The sequence below is a fragment of the Acinonyx jubatus genome, chromosome A2 (assembly GCF_027475565.1).
Source record: "Acinonyx jubatus isolate Ajub_Pintada_27869175 chromosome A2, VMU_Ajub_asm_v1.0, whole genome shotgun sequence".
NCBI lineage: Eukaryota > Metazoa > Chordata > Mammalia > Carnivora > Felidae > Acinonyx > Acinonyx jubatus.
Window position 1 is genome coordinate 161167910 of NC_069383.1, and position 12835 is coordinate 161180744.

At 63.0% G+C, this 12835-nt stretch overlaps 1 protein-coding gene across 3 annotated transcripts in view; it reads left to right on the top strand.

Annotated features, from left to right (window-relative positions):
- Positions 1–10634, top strand: part of MLLT1 (MLLT1 super elongation complex subunit) — a 67574-nt gene extending 56940 nt beyond the window's left edge. For all 3 annotated transcript variants that reach the window (XM_027049361.2, XM_027049362.2, XM_053220021.1), the window contains 6 exons: positions 2091–2178; positions 4693–4801; positions 6881–6980; positions 7351–7422; positions 7626–7697; positions 7860–10634. In XM_027049361.2, coding sequence (XP_026905162.1) covers positions 2091–2178; positions 4693–4801; positions 6881–6980; positions 7351–7422; positions 7626–7697; positions 7860–7988 — 570 coding nt within the window. In that variant the 3' untranslated portion in view covers positions 7989–10634. The remainder of the gene's footprint in view (positions 1–2090; positions 2179–4692; positions 4802–6880; positions 6981–7350; positions 7423–7625; positions 7698–7859) is intronic.
- Positions 10635–12835: the final 2201 nt, after the last annotated feature.

The following is a 12835-nucleotide window of genomic DNA, read 5'->3' on the forward strand; positions in this document are numbered from 1 at the left end:
TGCTCGCCTGTTCTGACACAGGGTCCAGGCTGGCCTCTTGGGGGCTCCCTGTGTCCAGAGTCTGCCGACCCGTCTCCCCACCGGGCGCTGCCGCCACCCCTGGTCTAGCACGTGGCCCTGCTGTTCTGTGCCCGCCCCACAGCCCCTGCTGCTCTCACGTCCCTGGCCCAGTCCTGCCCGAGGCCTGTGCCCCAGAGGTCCGTTGGCACAGTTGGCATTGACCTTCATGAGCTAGCATCCGGCACACACACACCTGTACACACTGAGCAGAGGCCAGCACACTCGCTCTTTCACAGATCGGGAAACTGAGGCTTAAAACTGGGGATGCTGGTGAGAAAGCTAGGGTCACAATGCAGCACCCCTGGGCCAGAATAAGAACTCGGGGTCTACATGCCGGAGGCGCCTTGTGGCTCCAGGCCCAGCTGGGCCCCTTGCTGGGGGTCGTGGGGTCATGCGGGTCTGGATGGCCCCTCTTCAGTGGTCAGTGCTTGATGGCAGTCCAGGCCGGGTTTCCCCAGGGAGGGCTTCCCAGAGAACATCGTTGGCCAGTGTGAAGGTGGGTGAGTAGGGGACATCAGTAGGGGTGCGTCGGGAAGGTGGGAGTGGGTTCTGGAAGACTGTGGTAAACCCTGGAGGACTCACTGCTTTAACTCATCAGGTGCAAAGTATTCTGTCCCCGGGGCAGCCTGGATCACTCATGGGTCTGTAGAGGAGGAGACTTGTGCCTTCCTAGGGCCCCTTGCATGGGCTGGGGCCCGCCCCTGGTTCACAGACCATCTAGAGGGGCTGTCCTCTGCCCCAACAGGTCAGGGGCTCTTCTGGGCTCTTCACTCCCGAGACACCTGCGCAGACGCCGCTGGGTGCCTCTGCCCGTCTCCCGGCCCCCTCCCTCCTCTTGACAAGGGGAGGTGCTTGATCCCAGGTGCTGAAGCTGTCATTTCCTTCAGAGGATCCTGAGGCCAGAGGGCTGGATAGCCCGTCCCGAGGACAGCCTTGCTGGTCTCAGGCAGCAGCCCCCCATGCATTGGGGGCACTCTGGGCCAAGGCAGACCTTCTGAGCTCTGGACTATGCTCTTATGCCCTTTGGGGCCTGTGCCCCCTGGCCCACGCTTACCATGCTGCCCCTTTGGAGTAGCTTGTTGGCAGAAAGCAAGGGCCTGGGAACAGACGCTGCCCCTGTTCTGGCTCAGCGCTCTGTGTGGCACTGCCGGAGGCCCCTGCCACGAGCATGCATGCGTCTGAAGCAAATGGTCCCTATCCAGGTCCCTGTCCACCAAGAGAGGCGCAACCCCCAGGCATCTTAACCACCCCCCCACCTCCCATCCTCTCTACCATCTAGTGTCCTCTTTTGGCTTTTACTGCCCCCCGGTGGCTGAGTTTGGGGTGGCTGGCTGCAAAAAGGAAAGAGGAAGGGGTGTGACTGGCCGGCTCTGCGCGTGACAGGCCACGGTGTCCTCACCTGCTGGTCATGTGCACACATGCTCGTCATGACCTCAGGTGCCCGGTGGATGACAGCACGTGGCAGGAAGACGCCTTTTGATCATGCGTCAGCCTTGGGATGGGCTGTGAGGAACGGGCAGGATGAGAAGGGGGTCTCTGCACCCACCTTTCTTGTCCAGACCCTTCAGCTGTGCCCTGTGGCAGCACCACCACCGCCCACACCAGCTGGGGCATGCTGTCACCAGAGGAGGGCCCACAAACAGAGGAGCGCCCCCTGCCCTGCATCAACGGCTTGTCTAGTTCCTTGTCCCCCTGCGCAGGCAGGTGTGATCTGGAGCTTCTCCTGGAACTGCTAGAAAGTTCAAGTCCCTCAGTGGGAAAAGAAAAGTCCTGCGTTGCATCTTGAATGCTAACCGGTGTCCTGGGGCTGAGGGGGAGCCGGGAGCTGGGCCATCCGTGGAGCCCAGCTCATGTGTGCCTTAGGCAGGGGGTGTTGGGGTCTGGTGCCTCGGCGAGCTTTGGAGTGGGGGTCTGGGCCGAGACTCGGTGAAGGCCAGAGGCGTTCGTCGCCCGCTCGTTCCCCTCGGACTGAAGGAGTCTCCTTGTCTCTTCTCCCACTGTCCCGCCCGTGCCTGTTGTCGCGGGTGAAGTCTGCCCAGTCGAGCCCGTCCAACTCCAGCTCCAGCTCCGACTCCAGCTCCGACTCGGATTTCGAGCCGTCTCAGAACCACAGTCAAGGTGCGTGCTGCACGAGGAAGGGAGTTCTCTTGTGCAAAGGCAGCCACCGCCCACCTGGAGCCAGTGGGGCGCTGGGTTTGGGACTGAATCCGAGGGGTTCGCGACAGTCTCCTCCATGTGACCGACTCACATGGGGGCTCATCCCCGCCTGAGCATCAGCACACCCGTGTCTCAACGCTGCTACCCCTGCCATAAAAGTTCACTGACAGCTTCCTGGGAGCGGGGGTGGTGGGAAAGGGTGGGGGAGCCCCACACCTGGGCTGCCTTGCCCTGGACTGTTCCAGGACTGGGCCCCGGAGATCCACAGACCTGGGTTTTTGGAAGCTCAGGGGATCCGTATGAAAGAACAAAACAGAAGCAGGTCCCCTGACCACCAGCCAGGTGTGAGAGGTGCTGCCCTTTCTGGTGGTCTTTCCTCTTTGGGGTCAGTCTCCGGGGCCCTCGGGTCTGCCCGGCTGTGTGACAAAGGCTTCAAGCCTTGCTGATGAGGTGCTGCTGCTGGTGGGCCTCTGGAGGAGGGTCCCTTTCCCTCCCTCCCTCCCTCCCTCCCTCCCTTCCTTCCTTCCTTGGAGCAGCCCATCCCAGATAGACCACTGTTTCCTCTGCCCCCCCATCCACATCCTCCCCCTCCCCCATCCCTGTCATCACCCCACCCTGCCCTACTCCTCACACCCATTCTCCCCGTCCCCATCCCCGTCCTCACCCCACCCCTTCTCCAGTCTTCACCCCCATCCTCCCACTCCCCATCCCTATCCTCACCTCACCCCTGCTCCAGTCTTCACCACCATCCCGACCCCTACCCCCATCCTCACCCCACCCCGCCCCAATCCTCACCCCCATCCTCACCCCTCCCCCATCCCTATCCTCACCCCACCCCTGCCCCAATCCTCACCCCTCCCCATCCCTGTCCTCACCCCACCCCTGCCCCAGTCTTCACCCCCACCCCTCCCCCATCCCTATCCTCACCCCACCCCTGCCTCAATCCTCACCCCTCCCCATCCCTGTCCTCACCCCACCCCTGCCCCAGTCTTCACCCCCACCCCTCCCCCATCCCTATCCTCACCCCACCCCTGCCTCAATCCTCACCCTCCCCATCCTGTCCTCACCCCACCCCTGCCCAGTCTTCACCCCACCCCTCCCCCATCCCTATCCTCACCCCACCCCTGCCTCAATCCTCACCCTCCCATCCTGTCCTCACCCCACCCCTGCCCCAGTCTTCACCCCCACCCCTCCCCCATCCCTATCCTCACCCCACCCCTGCCTCAATCCTCACCCCTCCCCATCCCTGTCCTCACCCCACCCCTGCCCCAGTCTTCACCCCCATCCTCACCCTACCCCCGCTCCCATTCTCTCCCCCACCCCAGCAAAGCTCTTCGTGGATGGGGTAGGATAGGTTCTGCTCTTGCTGCGTAATTTGGCTGATACTCAGGCTCAGACCCCAGCAGTCTGCATTTCTGTCTTCCCTCATGCCTTCGGGGAGGCTTGGTGGAAGAGGGCATAAGGCCCACTTGGCTGCCCCAGAGCAGGGAGGGCCTTCCTTGGGTGCAGGGTGGGTCTCCGGGCCCCAGCCCACACACAGGGTGCTGAGGTGAGGGCATCAAGGGGCCCATCCTCAAACTGGAACCATTACTTCTGGTGAACTGGGCCAAGATTTTCCTGCCCCCAGAGCCTAGAATCCTTTTTTTCAAGGGTTGGGGAGAGCTGGGGAGTGGATTGGGGGGGGGGGGTGGGGTAGGGTATGGCCTGCCTGGAATTCAGACTTGCAGTCGCTGAGGGGAATGGGGGATGGGATGCTCAAAGCCCACACTCGCTCCAAGGGTTCTTATCTATGGGGAAGGGAGGGGGAACCTGCCCGAGCGGGATCATGTGACCAAGGTAATTGAGGGCTTTGTGTCCCTCTGTTGCCTTGGTAACAGGAATATAAACCAAGATGCCGTCTGTAGGGGACTGGAACTGTGGGCCTCTGGAGAGAGGAGCGGACGGTTGGCCCAGAGCAGCGGAGGGGGTTGCTGAGGGGCTGGGCAGGCCGGCGTAGGGGCGCAGGCTGCCCGGGAGGGTTCTGTGCCCCCGGCTCTGGCTGCCTTGCCCTCCCAGGCTGGGGCTGGCTTGCCGTGACTCCAGGCAGAGACTGTGCTCCCCACACCCGGAGCAGAGGAGGGCTGCCCCTCAGCCTGGGCGATGGAGGGGCCCTGCAGTCCCGCTGCAGGCCAGGGGCCAGAGGCCTGCGAGCAGGGCCAGGGGCCAGAAGCCTGCGAGCAGGGCCAGGAAGGTAGGGGGTGGGGAGCCAGGGGGTCCCTCAGGAAGGGGGTGGCCACGGGGGTAGCTCTTGGAGGCGGGTGGCAGACCTCAGGTGGCCAGAGGGACCTCCGAGGCAGGTTTGTGTGGGTGTGTTTGGGGGTCACGGTTTCGAGAAGGGCCGCGTGGTCCCGGGCGTGCAGGGGAACCTGTGGAGTGCAGGCAGAGCCCTGATCCTGCTTCTGTCCCCTTGCCTGCCTCCCCTACTGCCCTCCCCAGGCCCCCTGCGCTCCATGGTGGAGGACCTGCAGTCGGAGGAATCCGACGAAGACGACTCTTCGTCGGGCGAGGAGGCCTCTGGGAAGACCAATGCTGGGAGGGACTCCAGGTGCCTGGGCCCTCGGGGAGCGAGCAGGGCGGGTGAGGGGGCGAGGAGGTGGGGCCGGGCTGAGCGTGTCCCCGGAGCACCCCACCCGAGGCACCCCTGGGGGCTGCGTGCTCTCTCAGTTCCACCAAGCTGCGGCTCCTGAGGTGCCTGCTGGGCAGGGAGGGCAGAGAGGGCAGGGAGGGAGGTCCGGTCACCAGCCGAGAGGGGAGTGAGGCAGCGCACAGCAGCCTGACGGCCGGTTCAGGGTGTAGGGGGAGGCTCGTTCCTCTGCTTTCGGGCCAGGGGGCCGCTTCCCCCTCACCCTTCTGCCCCTGCGTGGCCCGGGGTGAGGGCGGCCCGGAAACCGTCCTGGGACTGGCACACACCCCAGCGTGGGGAGCTGCTGTGGCTGCCTGCTGGCTTAGGGAGGGTGACATCTGTCCTTTCCTCAGAGCGGGGTGAGCTGAGGCTCCTCCTTGGGGCGCCCCCGGACCCTTGGAGCGGGCCCACCTCAGGGATGGCTGTGTGTTCTTAGCCTGCAGCCCAGAGCAAATGCTGGCCTCGGTGCCAGGCCTGCAGAACGGGCAGACCCGGGAGCCAGCGGCCCTGTCTTGATATAGGCCCTCCTGCCTGGGAGGCCAAGACCTCGCGACCTCAGTGGCTCATCTTTCAGATGGGCTGGGCATTGGGTCTGCACCCAGCGGGCTCAGGGACGCCCAACGGGTGCTTGCCGTGGCGCTGTTAGTCATGCCGGTTAAGCCCGCCGCCCAGAGTTGCGTCTGAGAGAGTCCTTAAACGGGCTCTTGCGTTTGCCGGCACCCTCCAGGTAAGGGAAACTGGGGCGCGGGCCGGGGGGATGACGGGAATGACCGCCCGGTGTGCTGGCAGTGCACGGCACTGGGAGCGGGATGCTGAGAGCTCCAACACGTGTCAGTCTGGTCCTGAGGGGCTCCTGGCACAGCACGGGGACTGGATGTGCAGAAGGGCCTTTAGTGTCCTTTTCAGGGGCTTCCTGGGGCTCCAGGGAAGGGGTCACGCTGGCACTGTGGCTGCTTGGGGTGAACTGACAGAGCCCCACCTTATTCCCTCTGCTTTCTCGGGAGGTGCTACCTGGTGGGCCCGCAGGCGTGGGGGACACTATAGTGCCACCTGGGCAACGAGGAGACCTCCCGCCGGCCTGTTCCCACCCCCCGCCCACGGCAGACCTGCAGCTGCAGGAGTCTGGGGGAGAGCAGGCCCTGGGCCCCCCGAGAACAGCAGGGCCCTGGGGGCTGGTGCTTCTTGTGGGAGAAGCCCCTCTGAGGACAGGACAGCCGTGGCCTTGGAGGAGTGAGGCCAGAGCCCCCAGGGCCAAGGTTCTGGCCACCGTGTACCTGGGTACTTTGTGCGCTGCGTTCTGTGGGGAGGCCTGTTTCAGGCAGAAGGAGAAAGCAGCAGGTGGATGTGCCGTGTGGTAGATGTTGGCAGGCCTGGGGGACTCCTCCTGACTATGGCAAGGCCGGGGTGTCCCCAGGGACTGGGGGTCCCGGACGGAGACTCTTCCCACGGATGAGTTCCCTCCACACCTGCTCACTATGCCTCGAGAGACTCTGGAGAGGGCTAAAGGCGACGGACGGGCCGACATATTTTGTGTGATGAGACGGAGTGAGAGAGATGGGGCTATAGGTTCATGCGTGCTGGGGATTGTGACCCCGAGCCGCCACGCCCTTCCCCTGAGACAGCCTGAATGCTTATTCCCGGGCACAGGGTGCCTGACGTCCCTGCCAGAAGCCTGCCATCCAGAGGGGGTCAGCTCAGGTGGGAGCCGAGATTTCACCCTGGGCAGATTGCCGCAGGTGGCTCTGCCTGCAGGGTCACCAGCAGCAGAGCTGAGCTCAGGAGTGAGACCGGCAGACCGACACTGGGCTGTGTGCTGGCCCTGGAGCCCCACGTAGCCCCTCAGAGTGCCAGCGTGCTGCTCTGGGGCTCTGTGCCGAGTGAGGCCGGTCTCCTGGGGTCTAGCGGAGCGCCGAACCAAGAACGAAGGGCAGGATCCGGGAGCGCAGGTCCCCAGAGCAGCAGGTGGTGAGGGCCTGACAGGGTGCTGTGTCCTGTGTTCAGGTTGAGCTTCAGTGACAGTGAAAGTGACAACAGTGCCGACTCCTGCCTGCCCAGCCGGGAGCCCCCTCCCTCCAAGAAGCCGCCCCCACCCAACAGCAAGGTAAGCTGGGGGATGCCCAAGGTGGCCCCCACTCGGAGGAAGAGGAGGAGGAGGAGGTGGTCTTTTGGGCGAGCAGGTCTCTGCTTCAGCCCTCATGTCCTGGAGGCAGGGCTGCGGGATGTGGACTGTAGTCTCCAAGGAATGGAGACTGAGGGTGGGGGCAGAGGGAGGCTTGGTTCCCCCCAGACCCCAGAGATCTATCTGTTGCCCATGGTTGGCTGCCTTTAGAGTCAGGGTCAGAAGGAGGAGGATAGGAGCCAGCCCCAGGGCTCCAGGCAGGCTCTGGAGGCGGGTGGGAGAGCCTCCAGCGGGCTGGGAGAGGAGGTGAGTGAGGGCAAGAGCTCAGAGCAGATCTGGGTTTGCCCTGCAGGCGTCAGGCCGGAGGAGCCCAGAGGCCTGCAGCAAGCCCGAGAAGATCCTCAAGAGGGGCACCTACGACAAGGTGGACAACTGGGGCCCGGCGGGTGGTGGGAGGGAAGTTCTGGGCCCCCGGAGCTGGACAGACTCCTCTGGCCTGTGCCCTGTCCCAGCCTCACCCAGGGGTGCCTGAGGCCGTCCTCTTTCCCGCACCCTGGGCCCAGATGGGTGGGACTGTGGGCAGGGTGGGGCTGCGGCCACCGGCTGAGCGCCCCTCCGTCACCCCAGGCCTACACGGATGAGCTGGTGGAGCTGCACCGGAGGCTGATGGCCCTGAGGGAGCGCAACGTGCTGCAACAGGTGCGGGAGGCGTGCATGCTGCGGGACATTCCCAGGGAGCCCTTCTCCTCCTCCTCTCCCTCAGAGCCTGACAGGGGGCGGGGTGAGGGGTGAGGGCCACCCCAGACCAGCCTCCTGCTCTCTTAAGCCACCTGCCCTGCCCTGCCCTGCCCCATCTTCCAGATCGTAAACCTGATTGAGGAGACCGGCCACTTCAACGTCACCAACACCACCTTTGACTTTGATCTCTTCTCCCTGGACGAGACTACCGTGCGTAAGCTGCAGAGCTACCTGGAGGCCGTGGCCACATGACCCTGGGCCGGGTGCCGGGCCCTCTTCACCGGGGGCCCCGGGAGGCCACGCCCAGGCCCCGCCTTCCTTCTTCTCTCTCGACTCACCCACCCGCAGCACTGCCTTAGTGACCGCCCTGTCCTCGGCCCGCACGGCCAGCTGCACTTTCCTCATCGGCTCCCGGCCCCCCCTCCCCACCACCGGATCGGGAGCCCTGAGGCTGAGGGGGGGCAGGCCGGCGCCGCTGCTCCCCAACACTCAGGGGCCGTCACCTGGGCCCCCCTCAGAAAGCAGCTTGTGTTGAAGGCAGCACCAGGCCTCACTTCAGCAGGGGAGGAAACGTGGCCCGCGGTGGGGGCCCCGCTCCGCCGCAGGACACATGGCATGGTTTCACTGCCCTGGCCTCTCTGAGCAGCCGGGGCACTGCCTCCAGCCTCCCCCAACGGTTCCCACACACCCACCGTGCCCAGGGCCGCGCCAGGCCGGGTGCAGTCCCCCGCGGGCTCTCACTGTGCTGGGACTCTGTCTGTACAGTTCTCTCTCTAGCGTATGTGTATGCACTGTAGGTACCAGAGCGGTTTCCGGGTGTGCGTTTCCGTGGCAGCAGTGCACGTGGGGGGGTGGGGGGTGAGTAAGGCGGGACTTTTAGGTTAAGACGTTCCCACTGGTCTTGTCGCGGGGCCGGAGGCCCAGCTGGAGCATCGCCGGCGCCTCTAAGAGGCGAGGGGAGGACTCGCCCTTCGCGGCTCCAAGGATGTCTCGTCCTCCCGTGGCCCGGAGGACCCAGCCGAGGGCCAGCGAACACTACGACGGGGCAGCGGGTCCTCGGCACCCAGGGGCCTCCGCGCACTTGGCGCCTGGTCAGACCGGCGGCCGCCTCCAGGAGCAGACCTCCTGGCCTCCACCAGCCATGGGCCATGTCGTGTGTTGCCCCCCACGGCTCGTCTTCTTCCTCCTTCCATGGGTCCTCTTCCTCCTCTCTGTCGTTGGAGTCTTCGAACTTTGAAAAAATGAGCTTTTGCCAAATAAGACGAGATAGTTTGTGGAGTTTTTTGAGGAGCGTCAGGACTTAGAGCCAGCCCCTCGAGCCAGGGCCCAGCCGGCAGCAGGCCCTCCCGGGCACCCCTCTCTTGGTTCGGGCCTGGCCGTCCCACCCCTTCAAGTCAACGCCAGTCCAGAGACCTGACTCCTCGCATGCCTGAGACTCTCCGAGGGCCAAGCTGGCTCCCCACCCTCTCAGCCAGAATGCCCTCATGGGGTTAGCCCACCCTGGGTGGGGCTCCTGGGGGCTGGGGTCCTGTTTGCTCAGCCTCTAATCCCCCAGTGCCCCCGCCCTGACTTGTGTGGGGGGAAAGGACCAGGGCCCCGAGGTGGGCTCACCCTCTCTCCCCAGCCCACCCTCAGAGGGCCTCTCCTCCCCTCCTGTCGGGAGCTCCGATGCGGGGAGTGCCAAGCTCCCCTTCCCTGTGGTTCCCGACTAGTGTGTCCCCGATTCCGTCTGTCAGGCAGACCCTAAACACTCCCTGGGGAGACCTGCCTCCAAGGTTTCCCCAAATTTCAGCCTCCCTGGTGAAATCCCCAGAACTTGCCGGGAAGGCCCGAGAACTTTCAGAGGAAACCGCCACGACTCCTCGCCCTCTGCTCTGATTCTCTCCTGACCCCACTGCCTTGAGGTATTAGGAAGAGGGCGGGCCTGTGTGGCAGGCTCCGTGCCGTCACCGTCCCCTTCCCCTTCCCCAGGCAGGCCAACAATACTCCAAAGTGGGGCACCTCTCTTCTCTGGAAACTCTTAAGACAGTGGACAGAAGGAACTAGCCTGACGTGGGCTACGTGAAAGGCAGCAGCTGCCCGGCCCTCTGCACAGAGGCTGCTGGGGGCCATGGCCGGGAGCCTGAGCCCCAGGGCGCCAGCCCTTCCCCTTCCGGAGCATCTCCTGGGAAGGGCCACAGGCCCTCCCGGGCTCCACACCGGACTCGGGCAGCGTTCTTGTCTGGAGTCGGGCTGTCCCCAGGAAGCAGCTGGAGGAAGGCCAGGCTTCGGCCTGCCCTCGGTAGCAGCAGCGTCTGGCCCCTCCTGCTGTTTCTGGGGCCTTCAGAAGCACCAACCCATTTCTCAGTTACCTCCTCTGGCCAGAAGGCCCCAGTGCTGTCCCCCAGAGCTGCTCTGGGTCCAGTGCTGGCCCCATGATCACCTGATGGACGTGCCAGGCAGCCAGGGCCTTGACCGCAGCCTTCCCGGCTGCCCCCCTCCCCGGCCCACCCCCAGCTGCCCGGCAGCTGGGCCCACGAGGGCTCTGGGGACGCTTCCATAGGAAGGGGCCGGCACTTTGTGATTGCCGCGTGTTTAGTGTTAAGTCCCCTGCCCCCAGTGCAGATCCCTGTGTTTTGCTCTCTCCTGAACAAAATGTAAACCGACACCTGAAAGCAAAAGGTATCGAATACCTTTCTTGCCCATAAGGGTTTTTACAAAGAATGTGTCTCACTAGGAACTAGGACACTCATCGGCCTGAGACCAACTCCTGGATAAAAGGAATAAAGGAGAATCGTGTTTGTAATAAGTCACAGGATTGTTTCTGTCCTGAATTTTAAACTTTTTGTTAAATTGTGAAATTATGGAGGAGTTTTATAGAAAAAAAAAAAGTGAAATAAAGTCAGATGGGAAAGCAGACTTGCGCGCAGAGCCTTATGCGTCCGCTTCATTCCCCCTGGTACAACCGGGAAGAGGACAGAGGGCTGGCATCCAGCCTGGGCAGCAGGAGTGGGGATGGGGTCGGGGGTGGGGGGGGGGGCGGTGAGCAAGGTTAGCATCCTGGAGGAACAGTCAGAACTACTGGAAATCCAAGAGGGGGATGACGGTGGAAAATGTGGCCTCGGGTCTGGCTTTTGACGTGTGTTCTTTTCCTTGGGGGAAGGGGCAGGGTTGGGGTTGAAAGACAAGCCTGACTTCACAGGATGGGAGGGTGGGTGGACAGCTAGGTGATAGAAGGTGAGATAGGTAGAAAAATGTGGGTAAAGACCACCTCTGCTGAGAGCTGGGGTGCCCGTCTGCTGGTTTGCCCGCGGTGGGCTCTGCCTAGGACCCCATGTGGCAGAGCTGAGTGAGCCCTGAGGAGACTGAGCTCTTGCGGGGTCCCACGTAAGTGGCCCGGCCACTGCGAAAGTTCCACCCCGCTCTTGGCAGGTGCAAGGGAGACGGCTGGCCATACCGGAACCTCAGGAGCCTTTCTTCTTGGCAGTAGCCAAAATTTCTATTTCCAGCATCAGGGCAATGGCCTCCCCTGCCCTATCTTTCCTATCGGAGAAAGGTTCTGCGAGTCTTCTGGGACAGTTTCTGATCGGAGCTCCCGAAGCAGGATCTGGAGTGGCTCCCACGGCTCCCAGCCCCCACGATGCAGTGAAGGACGATTTGGGGGCTCGCCACAGGCCAGGCGCCGTGCTAAGAAGGACTCGCGGACTCGTCGCAAGCACGGGGTGGTGTGGGTGCTGCTGACAAGAGTCCCCACGGGCAGGTGAGGCAGCCCTGGAGAGTCCGCCTCCCTGTGGGATGGCACGTAGGCGCATTTCTGAGACTCAAGCCCAGGCACGTGCTCCTGCAAGTGCAGACGTGCGTCTACGCCTTGTAGCGTCCTCCTCCTTCCCGTGGGTCCATCTGGGATCACGGTCCTTAAGCCTGAGGAATTAGCAGCAGCAGTGAATTCTCTCGGCTTCTGCTCGTGCAAAAAAGACCTCTCCGTTTCATCCTTAGTTCCTAAAGGTGTTTCCGCTAAGTGCAGTTGAGGGTGGGCAGGGGTGTGGCTGTCTGCCTCCTGCCTTTTCTGTTGAGAAGCCAGCACTTTGGTCTCTTGCCTCTTTGAGTCTGGTCTCTGGTGCCTTTCAAGTTTTCTTTTTGTCTTTTAGTGAAAACAGTTTCCATACATTTGGGGGATCTTTTTTCAAGTTCATTTTGAGAGAGAGAGAGACAGCGGGGGAGGGGCAGAGAGAGAGAGAGAGAGAGAGAGAGAGAGAGAGAGGGAGTCCCAAGCAGGTTCTGCACTGTCACCACAGAGCCCGACCTGGGGCTCCAACTCACAAACCCTGAGATCGTGACCTGAGCTGAAATCCAGAGCCAGACGCTCAACCGACTGAGCCACCCAGGCGCCCCGTGATGTGTTTCTTTCATCAATCAGTATGACACCTTTGTCCCTTTTAAAAGCTCTTGCCTTGGATATTTTCAAATCCTACATTTTAAGTTTGTATTTTAGTGATGCAAACTCAAGACCAGTCCGAAGGCTCCAAGGGCACTGCACAGTGAGCAGTGACCCTCATTCCTGGCTTTTCCGTGTCCACTTTCTTACGTGTCCCTGGAGAGCCATCGTCCGCTCACGACCAAGACAGAACTCCTACACCCGCACGCTTTTCCCCCAGGGTATCTGAGCATTCCTTCATTTGGCCGGCCTTCCCCGGTCCTCTGCCGTGACTGCGCATAGCCACACCCCCCACCCCCCCCCCACCCCCCCCCGTGCACGGGTGCCACCGGGTCTCCAGCCTCCCGGGGCACCCGCCTCGCCCACCGCCCGCCTTCTGCCCGCGTGCTTGTGTGTCTGCGAGTCATTTCTGGGAGCCCCTCGTGGAGCACGACACTAGCTCTCGGCAGCGCGTTCTGTCCCCCCCCGCCCACCGCTTGCCTGTACATCTGGCGCCGCTTGTCCCTGCCACGCCCACGCCTTGCGTTTGACGTCAAGCTTTTCCCCCGTGGCTTCGGGGTGGTTATTCCCTGGGAAGGATACAGGTCTTCGCTCTCCCCTGGTTTCTTCCAGCGACCTAATGTCTTTCCCCCTTTCCCTCCCTCCCTCCGTCCTTCACCCTTCAGTTTGTCCCATCTGGAATCCC